Source organism: Macrobrachium nipponense, chromosome 5, assembly GCF_015104395.2.
Source record: "Macrobrachium nipponense isolate FS-2020 chromosome 5, ASM1510439v2, whole genome shotgun sequence".
Classification (NCBI taxonomy): Eukaryota; Metazoa; Arthropoda; class Malacostraca; order Decapoda; family Palaemonidae; genus Macrobrachium; species Macrobrachium nipponense.
Window position 1 is genome coordinate 81,748,885 of NC_061107.1, and position 18,799 is coordinate 81,767,683.

General features: G+C 36.1%; 1 protein-coding gene across 1 annotated transcript in view; it reads left to right on the forward strand.

Annotated features, from left to right (window-relative positions):
* LOC135215465 (integrator complex subunit 3-like) overlaps positions 1–18,161 on the forward strand; it is a gene marked incomplete at its 5' end in the record, with an annotated part of 234,508 nt that extends 216,347 nt beyond the window's left edge. The window contains 5 exon segments of the mRNA XM_064250189.1: positions 986–1,135; positions 1,388–1,875; positions 3,194–3,380; positions 7,155–7,632; positions 16,440–18,161. Coding sequence (XP_064106259.1) covers positions 986–1,135; positions 1,388–1,875; positions 3,194–3,380; positions 7,155–7,632; positions 16,440–16,508 — 1,372 coding nt within the window.
* Positions 18,162–18,799: the final 638 nt, after the last annotated feature.

Genomic DNA, 18,799 nt, shown 5'->3' on the forward strand with positions numbered 1-18,799 from the left:
TGTAGTATAAGAAAGAAAAGGTTCAGCATTATACCACCATACAAGACCTAGAGTGGAGAAGTTTTGCATAAGTGTTGTTTTCCTACAAGTTCAATACTTAGTACTCTGTTGTTCATCATAATGATAAAATTAGCATAAAAAATTGCAGTATGTATGCTTGTGGTTACTGTATGCAGATGACTTGGTGTTGACGAGAACTTAGAAATGTTTGAAAGGGTGAATCGGTGGAAATAGTAGGGAAGGATTGAAAACCATTATAAACAAAGCCAGACATTAGGAAATGGAAAGTAAGTTTGGTGTCAGCAACAGAAAATTGAACAAATAGGAAGAAAATGGCCAGTTGGGAAAGTGTCTTATGTAGGTGAAGCAGGAAAAGTGTCCAGGGATGGTTAATTTGATTTCAATGGGTAGTGTAAAAGATACTATTGAGTAAGGAATTTAGGGTGCCCAAAAAGGAAAAGAAAGTGAGGAGAGCTATGCTAGGAAGGCAGGCCTTAAAAGAGGTAGAAATGGAATTTTCTTAGCAGGTGACTAGATTGTGAAGACCTTAGAGAGAGATTAAGAAAACATCTATGACTCCAGTATGAGATCTGGAGATTCTAAAGAGGTGTAACCACAAATTGTACAGATTTATGGCTGGAGTTTATTGGTGCTTAGTAGCTAAAAAAAAATTTTGCATATCTGAAAGAATGATATGTGATAAGGTAAAGAAGCACTTGGGTAGTGAAATACTAGTTAAGGAATCGGAAGGATGAAGACTAACATGAAAATATAGAAACCAGGGAGGGAGATTGTAGGTCTCTGGAGTTAGTTTAGAAGTCTTTTTACCTAAAATGTTTTATTAGGGGAGATGTGTTGTTGGTGTTATGAATAAATGCAATTTGCTGATGCTTGAAAGCAGTAGTAGGTGTGTTACCACATGAGAACTGCAGATGCTCATTGACAACAGAGATGTGTTTGTTGTAATGTATGTTACATTTTCCAGATGTTATCTTCTGCAAAAGGTGTGTGATTTGATATTGAGTGAAGACCTTGATCAAGATGAGGCTTTAAATCTAGCCTCTTGCCTTTGTCATCTTTTAGCTAGTGATTTGAGTCCAGGTACCTCACTGCTTCCCCAGGACATCACATCTGAGTAAGTGGCCTTTAATTGTTTATTTCATGGTTTTTTATGTAATTACAATAACATGTATTGCTAATTTTCTAATTGTACTTTATAACTGAAAAATTCTAGATATTGTGAAATATTTTAATAAGTTGATTGTGATCCTCTTTCTTCACCGAGCTTCCTTTTTTTTCATTTTTCCGGTCTTTGTTTTCATTTTTCCAGTCTTTGTTTACTATTGTAAGAGTTGTTAAGGGAACTATTTGTACTTTCTCATTTCAGGAGTATACAAGAGAGTTTAGGAAGACCTTTGTATGTTCTTTTCGACAACTTGATCACCCTTCCTGAAGATGACCATCGAAGACAGCCATTGTTGCAACTATTGGTGGAGATGCACAAAATAAATAATCACGTTGGGTATATTTTTCTTTACTTTTTAAAAGCCTCAACAGTCAAGGCAGATAAAGAAGATGAAAAGGATGACAAAACGTTTTTAACCTATCGTGATCTCTGTAAAGCTTCTGGATTGAAAGACTTTGCTGGCTTTATAATAAGAGATTTAACGTGTTGTAGTGAAAATGACAGTCGTGTTTTAAGTTGGATAATTCCAGACATATATAATAGCTTTCCTAAACAGACAAGAGGAAACACTGAAATCTTGCAAATTGTGATTGAAAGACTAGATTCCACTCAGTTGCATGACCTTGTGTGTATGGTCTTACAAGGATCCCTTCAGATGTTCGATAACAGTGCATTTGCAAATATTTTAGGTGAGTATCCTTTAGAATTTTTGTAGGAAAACTTAAAAGTTAGTTCTGAGTTTTTCCAACAGGTATTTTCTTTACAATTTGTGTCTCATTAAAATGTTTATCCCTATAAGGCTTCCTGTTAATGTATTCCATGTAAAAGTTTACTAGTACATTGTAGCCATTCATGACACCTTAATGGGTTAGGGTTTGGTTGACATTGAAAGTTTAATATGTGATTTGGTTTATGGTAGATAAGATCTAGTTTTTTGTCCAGTTACAGCACATTTCATTGATGGCAGTGAAAATTTTATTTATTTAATCAGATGGTTTTTCTTTATTTTGATGCATTTAGCTGGAAAATTTATTCTTGTTACATTAAATAATGAAGTTTCCCATCATTTGTTGGTCCCCTGTTTATAATCATCAAAATTTTACATATCAGTACAGTATATGGAGAAATCCTGCATGCCAACCATGTGAAGCTTGAAATTTTAGTTGTAACATGCCTTTTCTATAATAAGAGAATGTCAGCCCATCTGATGCATCATTACTCAAATGTAATTCACTTTGCTTTTTCTTGTCTAGTCCAGTTTTTACAAAATCTCATGTCTGCATTTCTGTCATATATTTTCGTCTGCCACATGAATATGGTATTCCTCTTAAAAACATAGTATTAACATTTGAGTTTTGGCTCATAGTATATACTATATGAATGTAGCTATCATACAATGTTTGCTTTGTCTTGATGTCTAATTTTCCCGTCACAAAAGCCTATGACATATGAAAGCCTCTTCACTTCTTTCCTCAACTGAAAGGTCATTCCTCAGCACCATCTAGTCAGTATTGGCTATAGGACTTTTGTGTGTAAACTTCAGCATACAATTCTGGTTTTTTCCCTTTTGCATGCCTTATGTATCTTAATTTCAACAATAAAGTTATCACTATCTGTTAACTTATCATTCCTTTCTGTGACTGTGACCAGTTCTTACACTATATCTAACCCCTCATGTTTTTTGTTGTTGTGATGTAGTATAAAAAGTTTTTAAAATAGAAAATTATTTTAGGTTGGAAATATAGGCATGTAGTGGCTGCAGAAAATGGCTTGATTTTCGTCCTCTTTGGTCTTTCCTATGCTGATATTAACTAACTTAGCATTGCTCCAGTTGTTGCCTCTCATTTAGGAAGTCCTTTGAATAAGCTGTAGGAGAGTCTAGAGTAGATAAAAGTGACCTTGTTAAACTACTTTAAAGAATAATGTTACATTGTCATAATTTTTCATTGCTTACCTAGTATTATGATAACATTATCAGTAGTCTTAAATAATTGTTTATTTTTACAGAAAAGAGCTTGCAGTGGGAGACAGTGGAACAACTTTTTCTATGGCAACTGGCAAAAGCCCATGAAATACCTGTTGATTGTTGCCTTTCTGTGATGCCAAAGCTCAAATTTACCTCTCATTCAGCTACAGTCAATAATACACATGGAGAAGCACTTTCTAATATTCTCATGATGCTGCGTCGTGAATCGTAAGTATGTTAGTTTCTGCATGGCTGTTGTATCATTCTTGGTTATGCATTTAAAAATATGTCAAATAGACAACATGGTATTTCAGTAGACTTAATGGTTGTGCGTTCATAGCACATCCACTAAACATTAATGGCTGTATTTCAGTGCAGTGGCTCCAGTGGGTCTAATTTATTTGATCTTGAAAAAAAAAACTACCCATGTTCAGCCCACTTTCAGTCATTTTTTTTTTTTTTTTGTATACAGCAAGGCTATGTTCACTTGTCCTGTGTTGCTCTCCCTGGAGCAGTACTTCTTTTTGTTTTGTTTGTCGTGCCATTTATTTTCATAATAGCTTTAATCTTCTCATCGTTATAATTACCAATGATGTTTGAAATGATTCATGATAGTTTCTTTTTTTTCCTAGAGTTTAATTTTGTTTCAAAAATGTCCATTCACTAACATCTATGCCACCAAGAATACACATATATTCCATGTATTTCTTGCGCCATGAATTTAATAATTTTCCTTATTGGGTGTGCTTGTGATTTTGTTCTGGGCTACTTTTTGTCTGTAAATGTTAATATGTTGAAGTTAATTTTCTAGTTACTGCTGTTATTTTGATATCTTGGTGCACCATAGTAGATTCCTGTGAGTCTCCAGTTGCTGTGCTCAGCTTAATTTTCTCCATTAGATAATTTTTTTTAGACCTTTTGATCTTGTGATGTACTGTTTTGTAGTGTTACCTTTTTTATATAACTCTAGTTACTCAGATTTTCTTGAGTGGCTCCTTGAATGAAGCAGTTCAGAAAAAATTCAAATACTTCTTAATGACTGGAATAATCCCATATGTATGGTACCTTTATCAGATAGTGAATTGAGTGCACATGGCTGACACTTTACTCTAGACCAGTGTAATGGATGTTCTGAGTTGGTCATTCAGTGTCTTTTATCTCCCTAATCAGAACCTGTTGTTTGTGTCAGCGTAACCTTGTGTGTTTTTGCATTTGGAAGTAAAGTATATCAGGTTATTTGTTCTGATACAAATACTCCCTACACCTTCATATATAGGCAAGTCCCATGCACTTCGCATAACTCTGCTGACTGTAGACTCGTTTTACTGAGATCCACTAGCTTCCCGTGCCCTAGGTTTCAGTTTTAGTATGTATTGTAAAAAAGAAAAATGGCTGAGACACGGCGTTCAAAGTAGGTCAACAACCAACGCCTCACGATTACCAACTTAAACCCCAATGCCACTGATTCTTTGCATTACTATTTTTATTGTTTTATGGGGTTCCTGCTGGCACTAGAAGATTTATCCTTATGTGAAGACTGCAGGTTTGTTGGTTATAAAAGTACAAATATAAATTATAAATTTGTCATTTTGTGAAGTGTTTTGTTTTTTACCAGTTATTAAGTGAAACAACCATTTTACAGTGGTTTCTTGTTTCTTCCTTCATCATGGAGGATAATTAGTAACAAATTTCATCGATGCATAGGAAATTCACGTCACCTGTGCTAGTCGACCCCCATTCAGTTTGCATTTCTTGTAGGGGTCATGCATGTTCCAGGGAGGCCACTTTTAGTGAATAGCCTTCTTCTCAGTGGGATAAATAGGAGAAAAGGCGGAGGAATAAGCTGATGCCAATGTTCAGAGAATCTTCCCCCTACATCACCTGCATCCCTCCCCCTCTCCTACGCTACCCATTCAAACTCCTTTGCTTCCCATCACTCTAAGGAGGAACTTCTTCCCCCAGCTTCCCTCCTCCATTTTGAAAGAAGTTCCATGGGAAACATTGTTGGTACTGTTGCACTCTCTCAAAAAGGAGTTCCAGGATGGGAACACAATCAGTAGTTTGATGGTGAAATTATGGGACATTGAGCAGGGAGTGCCTATTGGCCTATAACATCTTACTCAAGCACGAAAGGAACTTTTTATCTTCAGAACTCACCTTCCGTGATGAACCTTATGGAGAAAGGATCTCTGTTCTGTAGACGAAATGGATCCCAGATGGGAGACTCAATAGAAGAACTGTCACTCTCTATACCCTTCCGGGGACACCTCCCACACACGTTCTAGAAGCGTAATGCAGCACAGTGCTTCCTCGAGGTTAGAGAAACTCAGAGACAACAAGAGCCATCGTTCTTGACATCGGTCTAAGCACCACTCTTTCACAATCCCTCCTCGGTCACCCTTCCCTTCCAGACATCCCCTTGTGATGTGGCACGGTGATCCATTGAAGTATGAACAGGGCGTACAGAGAAGAGCTGTCCAAGTCGATGTTCCAAGAATGCTTCTCGCTTGCATTCCCAAGGAGTGATGTGACATGGTGCGTACTGAAAGCTGTTCTCCAAGTTGGGACTCAGACGGAGAATTGAGAGTTCTCCCGCTCCTGGATGACAGAACCAGACACTGAGGGCAAGACACCCAGTCACAGCAAAGGAATGAGGAATGGAACAGGCTAGGTCCATCAAGCCAGATGAGCACTTTGGACTTCAAAGAGGAACTAGATCATCCCTTCTAGATCTGCCCAAGGAGGAACTTAGTTTTACAAACTTCATCTTGAAGATAACAGGGAAGTTAAAATTAATTGAGAAAGAGAGATTCCTGAAGACCATCGACTCCTCTTCCTTCATGGAATAAATGCTGGAGATCATTCCAGATTTCATTCTTCCTCTTAAATTTATTATCATTTGGTTCAGTATGAATAAACAATGTTGTTACGAATTAAATCATTTTTCGTACTAACCCATTAATTATATATAGTGTATACTATATATATATATATAATGCCATCCTCCTCTCCCTGTGGTTTTTACTCTTAAGTTGTACATGAAAGAATAATGAAATAATAACTACTAATACCAGTGGAGGCATCATGTTAATGGCCTTGGTATTTCCAATGAGGTCTTTGTCTTTCAGGATGAAAAAAGTTGGTACAACTGAAGAGCTGTTTAATAGAAACAAGGCTATTTTATGTTTAATGATTGATAGGTTATATGAAATACATTATAGTTTGTAAAAATATGATTTTCATAAACCTGGAATAGTTAAGATTTCTTTGAAGCTTAATCATCTATTCTGTAAAATCTCAAATTACAGCATTTTACATTTTTCATTTAAATTGCATGGGGTATAAGCATTCAAGATACTGTTTGAATTTTTTTTTTTTTAAATTGCAACATACTGTAAGTGCTTCAGGAGATTCATGTACATTGGACCCCTGTATTCACGTTTTGTGCGTTCTAGACACCCCCCCCCCCCCCCCCCCCCCCCCCCCCCCCCCACCCCCCCCCCCCCCCCCCCCCTTGAATAGCTAGAATCAGCAAATACTTAGAACCCCCATAAAAACACTTAGAACTACTTATTTTGTTAGTTCAGACTCGAGAAAAACCCACTTAAAATGCTTATACCTGGTTTTTTAATAGTTTTATCACAGAAAGTGTATTTGATCTTGAAATTGTTATGAAAACATAGTCATTTGTGGATACTTTTCATAGGAAAATACTGTGAATACATGAATTTCCCACAAATAATGGGTAAATACGGTCCATAAAGAAATCCGAGAATACGTAGGTCCACGAATGTCGAGAACGTGAATAAGTGCGGTCTACTGTAAAGATTCTTCAAGTTGTTTCAATATATGTAGCCCTGCATAGCAGCTTTGTTAGGTTTTGATTAATGTGTACTAATGCAGATTGAAAAATGTTAAGATTTATGGAAGGAAAATAGTAATGGGTTTTTGGACTACTATGACCTATAGTCAGACTTCATCATTCTATTCCCTCTTTTGCAGCCCTTCGGAGATTCTCTTAAGAACACTGTTATTGAGAGAATTTAGAGTGGAAGACCCTACAGTGGCAACTATTCTACAGTATTGGGTGCAGCGTTATGAAGATAAAATGGCTAAGTTAATCAATGACGTTGTCAATAACAAACCCCAGCCTTCTCCGAACAAAAGAAAACGTAATCAGATTGGTAAATCTTGTAGTGTTCCGTTAGACCAAGTGCTCTCACATTTAAACCACCTAAGAACAGCCTGTGGTCAGACAACATTTTTTGCCTTACAAACAATGCAAGATGCTTTACAAACTGCTCAGAATCAGTGCAGTGAAATACAAAAAAAGAAATATAGTGATCTGTTTGCGTTGATAGAAGAAGAGGAAGAAGAAGAGCCAGCGCCAGAACCGCCAAGAAAACCCAAGTCGAATAGAGGCAGAAAACCCAAGAGCCGCAAAAAACTGGAGTCGGAAAGTGAAGAAGAAAGTAGTGAGGTAAGTAGATTTATTATGATTTATTATTATTGCTTCCACATCATGTTATTTTGATTGAATTCTTGTTTTTTTTTGTGAAAGGCCATTTTTGAAGTAGTGTTGATAGTGATTTATAGGTGCTGTTACCCTGATTTCAGTTCTTGCTCCAGGACTCCAAAATCAAGTGTAATTTAATGATATTCTCTAATTTTGGGGGGGGCTTTATGTAGGTTGTTATAGTATAGGAAAACATGCAGTAAATGGAGGTGAAGTTTAGAGAAAGAAGAAATTAGTAATATTTAATTTTTATTGAACAATATCTACAGAGGTGAAAAATACAGAAAATTAAATTAGTTAAGAAACCATGAATCCTTATAGACTCGGACTGAGGATCAGTTAGTCTGGTAGAGCATGGTTTTGAGGTCCCAACCTTCTACTCTACTTATATTCACACTATCCTGACTACCTTTTATGTACAGAAAATAATGCTGGAAGTGAAAGTGAAATGAGGAAGAGTGATGAAATGTAATTGCTGGAAGAAATAGATGCAAATTAATGTTTATAATTCCTAACTTTTTAACCACTATGCCAAATTTAAGTAGTAGAATTGCATACTAATAAGTGGTCAAATAAGTAGATAAATTTATAAAGAAACTCAGCAGTAATTAATAAAAACACACACACACACACACACACACACACACACACACTTTCTCTCTCTTTTTATTTTTTTTTAACCCATCAAAAATCATGAAGTCTAGTGCGTGACTGGAAGTCCCTTGAGCACTTGTTTCCTCTGCAGGAAAGGCTGGTGGATTGTGAATCAACTACCACATGAGACATAAACTTGTCTACAGGCCTTTTCCTCTTTGCCCACACAGCAATGAACTTAGGGCTTCGCATCCAAGGTAGCCATCACAAGAACAGGAGACAAACATGTCGTACACATGGTTGACAAACTAAAAGGCTCAACAATTCCACCATTTGAATTTTGCATGTAAAGTGAAAATGCACAACACCAGCACAAAGCATAGCCTGTTATGCACACATGCCTAATCCCAGTAGCAGCTGGGAAGACCATGGTCAAAGTTGGCCAACAGACTTCAGGGCAAGAGGCCCTAGGCCTAGCTGATAGTTCCTAGTTTTGTTTTTAGTTAATATTAACACAGCTGAAGTGCATACTGCGCAGGATCATTCCTCTTACAAAAGCAGAGGTTTCCATACCCAGGAGAAATATGCAAATTACTTTTTAAATTTAGTATTTCTCTATCAAAGTTGAAGTAGGAACATGTCTTTTGTACTCTTCTAATTTGTTTACCAGTTGTATAAGTTCACAAGTTTTATGCTCGTAAGTAATGTATGGTAGTTGAATAGTTTGTTACAAAGATTATGAATATTGTATGTTACAATGATTTTAGTTGTGGGTTAAAATTTTTTTGAAGTATGTTTGTTGACAAATTTATTTTCTGATTATAAAGCACTGTGCTTTATAAAAGTATTGTATGATTTCATAAGTAAATTTCATTTATTAGAGTGGGTTAATCATGCAATTGTCCTTGATGACTGTATGTTCAGGATACTACGTTTCATTTTCACATGGCGTTAGGCTATTGAATCCTGTAATTGGGATAGTCCAGAAATTTGTAGTTTTGATTTACAATTTTTCTTGTGGCTATTACCTTTGCCACTACCCCATAGGAGTTTTACCTGGTCTGTTGTTACTTCGTGAAACCAAATTCCAGTTAATATTTACCATAAAATACAAGAGTAATGCTTATAGCATTCTCCCAAGCCGAGACAGGCTAGTAAATGCTTTTTTGGGCCATAAAAGAAAATTTCCATAATTCTTAAGAAAAGTAAGTTACTATAAGAAAAAAATTGTGTGATGTTTTTCTTTAGCCCTTTCAATACTCAAAGTAATGCTGTTAGTACAGGATAAGTGTTTTTTTGAAGATGAAAAGGCTTTATTTGTGGTATGAAGACATGAGCAAAAACTGTTTGGGTTAGACAATAACATGCTGCTCTGGAATGTTTTGAACCTATATGGGGCCAGTAATGTGTATCATATCTGTCAGTGCAAATGCTATTGCCAGATTTCTATCAGAATTGAGAAATTGAGTAGAAATGTTTTTCACAATAAGTGTTCAAGTAGAACAAAGCTGGTGTGTTGTGGAAGAAGATATGGAATCGAACATACAACCACAAAAGTTGAAATCAGGCTAAAGTGTTCAAGGCAAGAAAAGATGGACTCAATACTGGTGTTTTGTGGTAGCACTGCATGTCGTCATCTACAAAGCTAACAATTCTAATAAACCATCTACCAATTATGGTAGTGTAGTGCAAAAGTGTGGGTTAGTGCCATTCCAGGAAAGGTTTTGCCCTAGTTTCCCCTTCAAGGCAAATATATATTTGGATGGAGGAAGGGGTGGACTGCAGCTCTGCTTATTATAGACAATACACCTTGTCATTCTGAGTCTAAAATATGAAGATTTTGAGGTTGCACCTTTTACCTCCCAACACCACCTCATTATTGTAGTTGTAGTCTATTGATGAGGATATAATAAGGTGTCATGGCTATAGACAACTGCATAGTCGTTTTTGTGGACCCTAATGTGTAGTCAGCTCATTAAACCTGTAACATTTGAATTTAAACCAGAAGTGGTCAATGCATGTTGGAAACCTTATGTAGTGAAGTTGTGAATAAGATACAGTATTATGTTTCCTTGGCAATATATAAAAGTGAAAGTTCTTCAGATAGCAAGAGGAGCAGTCATCATTGGATTTTGTTGATAAGATCTTCCACTTCATCTTGTATAAGGCCATGAAGACATTTTAACAATGGATTAGGTAATAGACTGGGGAAAACCAATATGAAGACAGAACTAGAATATGAAGATTATGTTATTTGAGCATAACATTTCATATTGCGCAAAATCTTAGACATAACAATGGAATATAATTCTTTTGTAGCCCACAATACAGTAGTCATTTTTATGCCCATGGGAAGATTACAGTCTCACCAACAGCAATTCAGTGCATTTGAAAGACAAGAAAATAATGAATTATCAGAGTTTATAAACATGATCCTTTTTCAACAAAAAGAACTCCATTGATTGCTCTTCCTGACTCCTTCATCATTGGGTGTCCCAAGCTTCCTCAAGCAGATGAAGATTTTGATAATATATCATGACATACATGGCTTGACACACTGTAACACAACAGCCAGCATTATTCATTCCACATCTCGGTCAGTTTTTATCAAGAAAAATGAAGAAGGATTTTGAGTATCCAGTAATAATAAGTTTTTATTTTGAGAGTGTAAGTGCATATTCACCTATAATATTGTACATATACTGTAAAATATAGGTATGTCTAGCCACAAAGGAGAAATATAAAGGGGAGCGCCGACTCCATAAGCCCCATTATAAAGTAAGCTCTTATAGCCATCGGATGATTGAAGGTATTTGCTTTAAATTTTTATCACTTATTCTTCAACTAATAATAAAAATTTTCAAAGAGAAAAAGTTAGGAATTCGACTTCTAAGTTAGTTAGTTAGTTAGTTAGTTTTTTTTTTTTTTTTTTTTTTTTTTGTCTGAAAAAAATCATGGTCACTGAAAATATGTATGCCAAAAAAATTTTTTCACTCAAAAATCAACTTTACTCTTTGATAATCAAGATATATAGTTATACTATACTTTGTAAATATTGCATCAAATTTGGTTCAGTCTTCTTGGAGGTATAAGAATTTATTTTTCAAAAAACTCAATTTTAAGAAAATGGCAAAAGAAAAAAAAATCTTGCTTATTTTGTAATAACTATGAAACTATTACAGTTAGAAGGCTGAGTTTTGCACAGAAACATCATATAAGAAATATGCCATGAAATTTACAACATAATCAAATAAATAGAACTGTGCTCTCTCTTGATTTATGTATTACCTAGAGTTTTCATTTATTGGGAGTGCTGACATCATAGGCCCCATTCTATAAACTATATGACTTTATACCTAATTACTGAAGGTTTTTTCCTTCTAACTTTTACCACTGCTTCTACAAATGTTACTGAATAAACACAAGTCTAATTTCAGTCTTTTTTAAGCTTGAAGCATTTAGTTTTGAAAAAAAAAAAAAAAAAAAAAAAAACTAGTCAGGAAAACTGCAAAAGAGCAATATTTCTGGACTGAAAAACTAAAAAAAATAACAAATATTTAGATTCTGAGGGTTAAGTTATCTCTACAAGTCTGGAACAATTATTTTCGTTCAAATTTTATTTTCAAATTTGTTTTCCATACTATTTTTACAATTTGTCGTCCACATGCTGTAAAAATGATGAACAAAGTTGCATGAACTTCTTGGACAACTTTGTTCATCATTCATGGCATGAACCAATCTAAGCATTCTTTTATAGCAATACCATTTTTACACATTTTTTGTTCTCAGCGCTGTACAAGCGATGAACAAAATTGTCCACGGGCCATTCTAAATTTTTTTTTATAGCAATAACATTACTAATATGTTTGTTTATGCATAAAACTGTCGAAAACAGTACATAACTCACGTGGACCTATCAAATTATTCATACAGACTTTTTTTAACAATTCTTTTTACGATTTGTTCACAGGGTCATACAAGCAATGAACAAGGTTGTCAGTAAACCAGTCCAAAAATTTATTTTAGCTTTATCGCTTCAGGATATGTTTATTTAGACATAGAACAGTTGAAAACTGTTGATAACTAAAATTCGATAATTCCTTGAAATTTGGCAGTTGGCGCGCCCCTTAAAAGCAGTTCATCACTGCTTTTATTTTTGCATATTTATGCATCAACACTTGTTGATACTAAATATAAATGGCATTAATTTACATTACAGGAATGCATTTTTGATGTCTAGTGAAGTGTATAAAAAAAATGCTTTATAAATAGTAGTAGTAATTGTTTAACTGTTTTGCAGACTTACATAGTTTGCTTAATGTTACCCAAGTTTGTTGGAATGTAATCTGTCATGTAGGCTAACCTAAGATGGCATTACATATGTAAACTGCATGTATGTGTAATGACTTCAAAGAAATTCTTGATTTAATTTAAGTAACTTCCCAAGTAATTCCATAGCTAATGTTTCTACTCGCGCAGTAGCAAATCTATTGTTTTTGTATAGGTGACCGTCCCCCCTATTGTTGGAGCACTCTGGAAACAGCTTGGTAGGAAAGCTCAGTTTTGTTTCTGCCGGCTTGTTGTACATATCGACGCCATTGCAGCAGCGTTTTCACGCTTTTCAATTGTATTTTGGTGATGTACAATTTCTTTGTTTCAGTAGCCAGTAAGTTTTTATCAGCTTGTTAGGTTTTTGAATAGTAGCTTTTTTTTTTTTTTATATAGAATTATGGCTGAATCCAGCAATTCTAGTTTTCTCTATTGCAGCAAAGGCTGTAAAACTAGGTTTAACAAAATCTTACTATGATCATCACTGGGAGTGCATCACAAATCCTACAATCTCCATGACCGCCTAAGCACCCATCAGATGATGTGGTTTGTTGTCTAGACCCACTTCCAGTTAAATGTTATAACACCCTTCAGGTTGTTGTTGTTGTTGGTGGGGGTGGGGGTGGGTGGGATGCGATTGCTCAGTCCTTGTGGAGGGTTTGTTCTGAACATTCTCTCTCTCTCTCTCTCTCTCTCTCTCTCTCTCTCTCTCTCTCTCTCTCTCTCTCTCACTATTGATCAGGATACTGAACCCCGACCGAACCTCTGGCCCACCTTCCCCAGCACCCGACGCCAACTCTTCAGTACCTGACCCCCCAACTCTGAGCGTCAAGCGCCTGCTCCTAGACACATTTCTCCTCTTCAGTTGGTTTAGAGACTGGTCGTTGTTGCCTTTGGATCAAGATGAACCATCGTTGACTCCCATTAAGTGACAGTTAGCTGAAATAATGCACTTATTGAAGAAAGCTCCCTCTGCTTCTAAGTCTTCTAATGATTCTGTCTTTTCCCTGGTCTCCTCAGAAGAGGAAGAGGTCAATCAAGAATCTGGTCTTCTTGCTTCGTATTCGGCTCTTTTTCAGTATCTTTTGGCAAACGCCCCCACGTTTTTCACCCCAGCTACCGTGATCTCGTCTGCCTTGACTATTTTGATGAAGAGTCATCTGAACGACAGGACTAGACTCCCAATGGTGGTACTTTCTTCGTCCTCCAAGAAGTCTTTCAAGGAGATGGGAAATAGGCTTTCAGCTAAAAGGAACCAGAAAAAGCTTCTTTCACTTTTTCCTCCCTTGCTCTTAGTTTGTAGGAGGTATTTATCGTACGTCACTGTTATGCTTTCTTGTCGGCAAAGATAATGTTTTTGTCAGGAGAACTAGGCTGGTTTGTTAAGGATTTTTTTCAAGGATTTTGAAATTTTGTCTATCTTGACTGGACAGTAGGAACACTGGCTGAGAAGTCTTCAAACTTGCTAAGAAGTTTGAAGACTTCCAAGATTTATCAAGAGACATTGCCTCAGACTGGCTAGGAGTCTTGTCTTGTGCATACAAGATCATTAGAGATGGCTTACTACAGCTTCCCACTCTATTCACATTGGGAGTCCTTAAGAAGAGAGGTCTCTGGTGTTCCTTTCCTACTAAGGTAGTCACTCAGATGCAGAAATTAGCCCTGTTATTTTCACCTCTGGACAGACTTCAACCCTTCCTGTAGGACATTGTTAAGGAAATTGCATCCGACCTCCAGAAGAAATCGACGCAAGATCTGTTTGCTCAATCCTCCAAGTGTCCCAAGGGTTCGCCTGCCTTTGCTCCCAAGACAGCCTCTCCCCTCCAGCATTAGCCCTTTCATGGAGTTAGAGTAGACCAAGGTCACAATTTAGGACTTGTTCCAATGTACGTTTCACTGCAAGGTCCAACAAGAAGGGCTCAGCCAAGACATTGGCCAAAAACTGAAACCAAAGTCTTTCATGTGCCAGTAGGAGTCAGAACTCCTGGAGGTTTGGGAAAAGTGGCTGATCAGAGGAGCAGAGCTGTGGATCTTTAAGGTTCTGAAGAGAGTTATGTCATCCTGCTTCTGGAGAGCTCACCATTAGTTCACTTCTCCCATTACATTGTCAACTTACTCAAGAAGCTCAGAGAGATATTTGGCTCTTTTGGAGGTAGTTTCCTCCCTCCTGCAAAAGAAGGCCATAGAGGAAGTCAAGAACTCCAACACAGGGTTTTTATGACCCTCTCTTTGTGGTTCCGAAAACATCGGGGGCCTGGAGACCAGTCTTAGATGCATGTCCCCTTAAAACATTTTGTCTGGAAAATAAAATTCCAGATAGAGACAAACCATTCAGTCCTTTCACCCATTCACTAGGATGACTGGATAACATTGGACATGCAGGATGCATATTTCCACATTCCAATCCATCCAGTTTCCAGGAATTATCTAAGGTTCTTCTTTCAGGATGTGTATCAGTTTCTGGCCCTTTGCTTCAGACTTTCGACAACATCTTAAGTGTTCACTCAATCTTTGCTGCTCTCTCAAATTGGCTCCACTTAATAGGGATCAACTTAACTATCTGGACGACTGGCTGCTTTGATCCTCATAAAAAAAAAAGGTGCATGAAAGACTTGCACAAGGTTTTGCTTCTTACCAAGGAACTGGGCCATCTTATCAACCTACAGAAGTCTCAGTTGACCCTGTCCCAAGAGATCATCTATTTAGGGATGACTCTCAACTCTGACTATTTGGGCTTTTCCGTCTACTAGCTGTCCTCAGACAATAACAATGCACAGTAGAGCTCCGCAGCCTAAGTCTGATGCGTTTGAAAAAAGTCTAGGTCGGGGTTCAGAGGTTGAAGGGACTTCCCTTCTGACAGTCTCCTTTGATTCCGAGGTAATTGTAAACAAGTGAGTGACCGGCTGTGTTTTCCTTTCCCAGTTGGCTTTTGGACTGCGCAATTTGACAAGCATCTCTATGGATGCCAATGTCCCCCAGTAGGCTCATCCATTGTTCAGTTGAGCATGACAAAATCCCTCTTATGGGCATAAGGGCTCAAACAAAATTTAGCTTACTCAACAGGCTGTTTCCCGAGTGCTCCAATAGTGGGAGAGCCCTGTCATCTATACAAAAACATAGAATCACAACCACAGATCTTTAAAAGGCTGCTGCACAATTAGAAACTAGCTATGTATTTACTTGGTCAGTGTAAATGAAACTATTTTATTATGAAAATTTAATTTTTCCACTATATAATGTATTATTGCAATATACAACGGCAAAACTTTTTGGTTCCATGGCAATGGCTGAAGTTGTCATACAGCATACATTGAATGCATTTGGCGTTGAATTTTGCTTCTATGTTCTTCATACTTTGATAAAATTACCAGTATGTTAATTCTTGAAAATATACCTTGCAAGCTTTGAGAATGTAAACGGGAGAAGCTTTCCATCTAGGTTCCAGTGATGTAAAAATACATTTCTATCATCAGCTGAAAAATTTAGCTAACTTCACCTGATCAATTTTACTTTTCTTTTTCAGACATACAATATTCTTTTGGTATAAACATAATACTATGGCATTTCATTTTTGAGTCACAATATTCTGTATATAACAAATTACAGTATTTCTGCCTTTTTTTTGTATACTACAGTAAAACTATTCAGCTTTCAAGTGAGAACCTGAACCATCATTACACCATGAAAGGTCAATGAAATACATTGCAAAGTTTGTAAGTTTGATTTTCCAAAGAATAGTTACACCATGATCCAGGGTTTAGAAAGGGTTTTTTATTTTAGAATGTATGCCTAGGAATTTCTTATCAGGGGATTCACTTTAGATTAATATTAGATTTGGTGCTTTGCAGGGAGAAGATGTCAAAAAGCCAGCAAGAAAACGAAAGAAAAATAATCAAGTTGGCTCTGACAGCGACTAACGAAAGTTGTGGGAGTTATAGCCTCCGGGAACAAAACCCAGCACTCTTCATCTGTGATGTTATACAGTGTACTGTATAGAAGTAGCCTTAATTTTTCTCCTTATTTTTGTGTGAGCGCGTGTGTGTGTGCGTGCAGTGAGAGTATCATTAAATATCTCTCTAGGAGACTTGGCTTTTTGAACATTAAAGCCCATGTACCAATCTGTGGACACTATAACTTTCTCAGGCAAAGTGAGCAGTTTTTAACACAAATTTTGTTAATGACTGTATGTGCTGCAGCATCGGTGCGCAAGTGAACGAAGTGATTATTGGTTTTGAGAGCTAATCAAGAAAAGAATCATTGTCAAAGGGGGAGGGGAAGAATTGTGAGCACATGGAACTTGCATATCAAAAGGTGATAAAAGGAAGAAATAGTTGTTATGCAGTCATGGATCAGTTTTGTTGTTATTTGAACTTTCCGGCCAAAGAATCTTCCTCTGTCAGATGTGTTTTAATGAATTTGTTATGTTTTTGAAAATGATTATCATTATTGGTTTCAGTTACATTCACTTTTTATTGTATTTGTGGCATGTTCAGTATCCAGTTGCTACATATGCAGGAAATGATAATGTGTAAGTATCTCCAGGAACCCGGACTTGGTTGAAACACAAATTATTTTTGAAATGAAACACTTAAGAATCTGGATAGGTTACCCGTTTCCAAATTTATTTTAATACTAGAGGGATAACCCTTCTAAAGTTAATTTTTTGTTTTGACGGCATGAGCCTTGTAAATTATTTTTCCAGGTAAACAAGGACTACTGTAATATTGACCTAACTAGTAATATGCGTGTGTTTTTCCTCCCATATTACTGTCTGTGGTGTACAGAAAGTAAATTATGAAATGAGCATTGAAATTCTTTTCAAGTTGATTGTTCAACTGATACAAATTTGCTCAAAATATCAGGTAATCACAGTGATCATATTGATTCACTGTATTACATTACATAGTAGCTATGTTATTAAGAGCTATATTTTAAATCTGGACCTTGCATATTTATGGTATAATTCTTTTTCACAAAATAAGTTTTATTATGACATGATAGATTGGTACTGACTTTTAAAGGATGCATTCAGTTAAAGTATGTATTTTTTATGAATTTATTTTTTTGTATAGTTTCTCCTGTTGCTCATCAATGCCATTATTGTGGCATTTCATTCCACTCAGAAACATGAAGCAAAAGTGCCATTGCATCATTTCATCAACAGATATTTGCAAAACCATGAGCCTCAAAAATTGGCAGTTCACATTTATATTCATTACGTATTTGAGCTTTGGTTCAAAACCCAAACCCTCACTCTTATTATTAAAAGGATCTATTCCTTTGTTTTAATAGAAGTTTTATTATAATTGAACATTTGCAGCACAAATGTTTAATAAGAAAGTGTTAGACTTCCTGTTTACACCACCGATACAGTAGCTGAACACAAGTGGTTTTTTGATGAGGAGTGTCAGAACGTAGACTGAAATATTGAAGACGTGTAGACATTGCCTTACTGCTGTCTGTTTATACAACAAACACTCTATTCTTTGTTAAGATAGCCAAACCCAAAACCAGTTTTAGATGTGCTAAAAAGAAATTTATATAAGATTATTAATAAAATATGAAGTTAATTTTAATTGTTTCCCTCTTTCTCAAGGTTGCATATGTGATTCATTAAACAATTGCTTATTTTTTTTAATTTTTTTTTATTTAAGTGCATTTTGTGTTAATATTATAAAATCCATTACCCATTTTGTCTAGTTTTTATTAATTACGTATTAGATTAGGTATTTAAGTAACCACAAGAATTCACGTTCCTTACCTGACAGAGGACCTTTTTTAGCTCATGGTAACAATTGTCTTCAGCGTCACTATGATACTCCGGTACATTTTACAGGTTTTAACATAGATTTCCATAAAAGAAAGTTATGTGGATACTTGCAGGATTAGTAGGTGAAGTGAGATACTTCAAAATTACTCGCAGGAAGTTAAATATCTTCTTAAGCTATCATGGTATGGAGCAAAAGCTCTCTTCACTTTAGAAGTCCCTATATTCACCAGGGTTGTATTTTTCAAAGTTATTTTTACATCTGTTAATCTTTTGTGACCTTTAGTTATTGTAGTTGATTGGTTATTTAATAGTAAGTGATCATCACCATCAAAATGTTTTGTTAATAGTATTGACAGAGATCTATGATCATAGTACAGAACTCATGATAGTATGGTACATGAGCCCTTTGATGCCACATACCTCAGGAGAACATTTCTA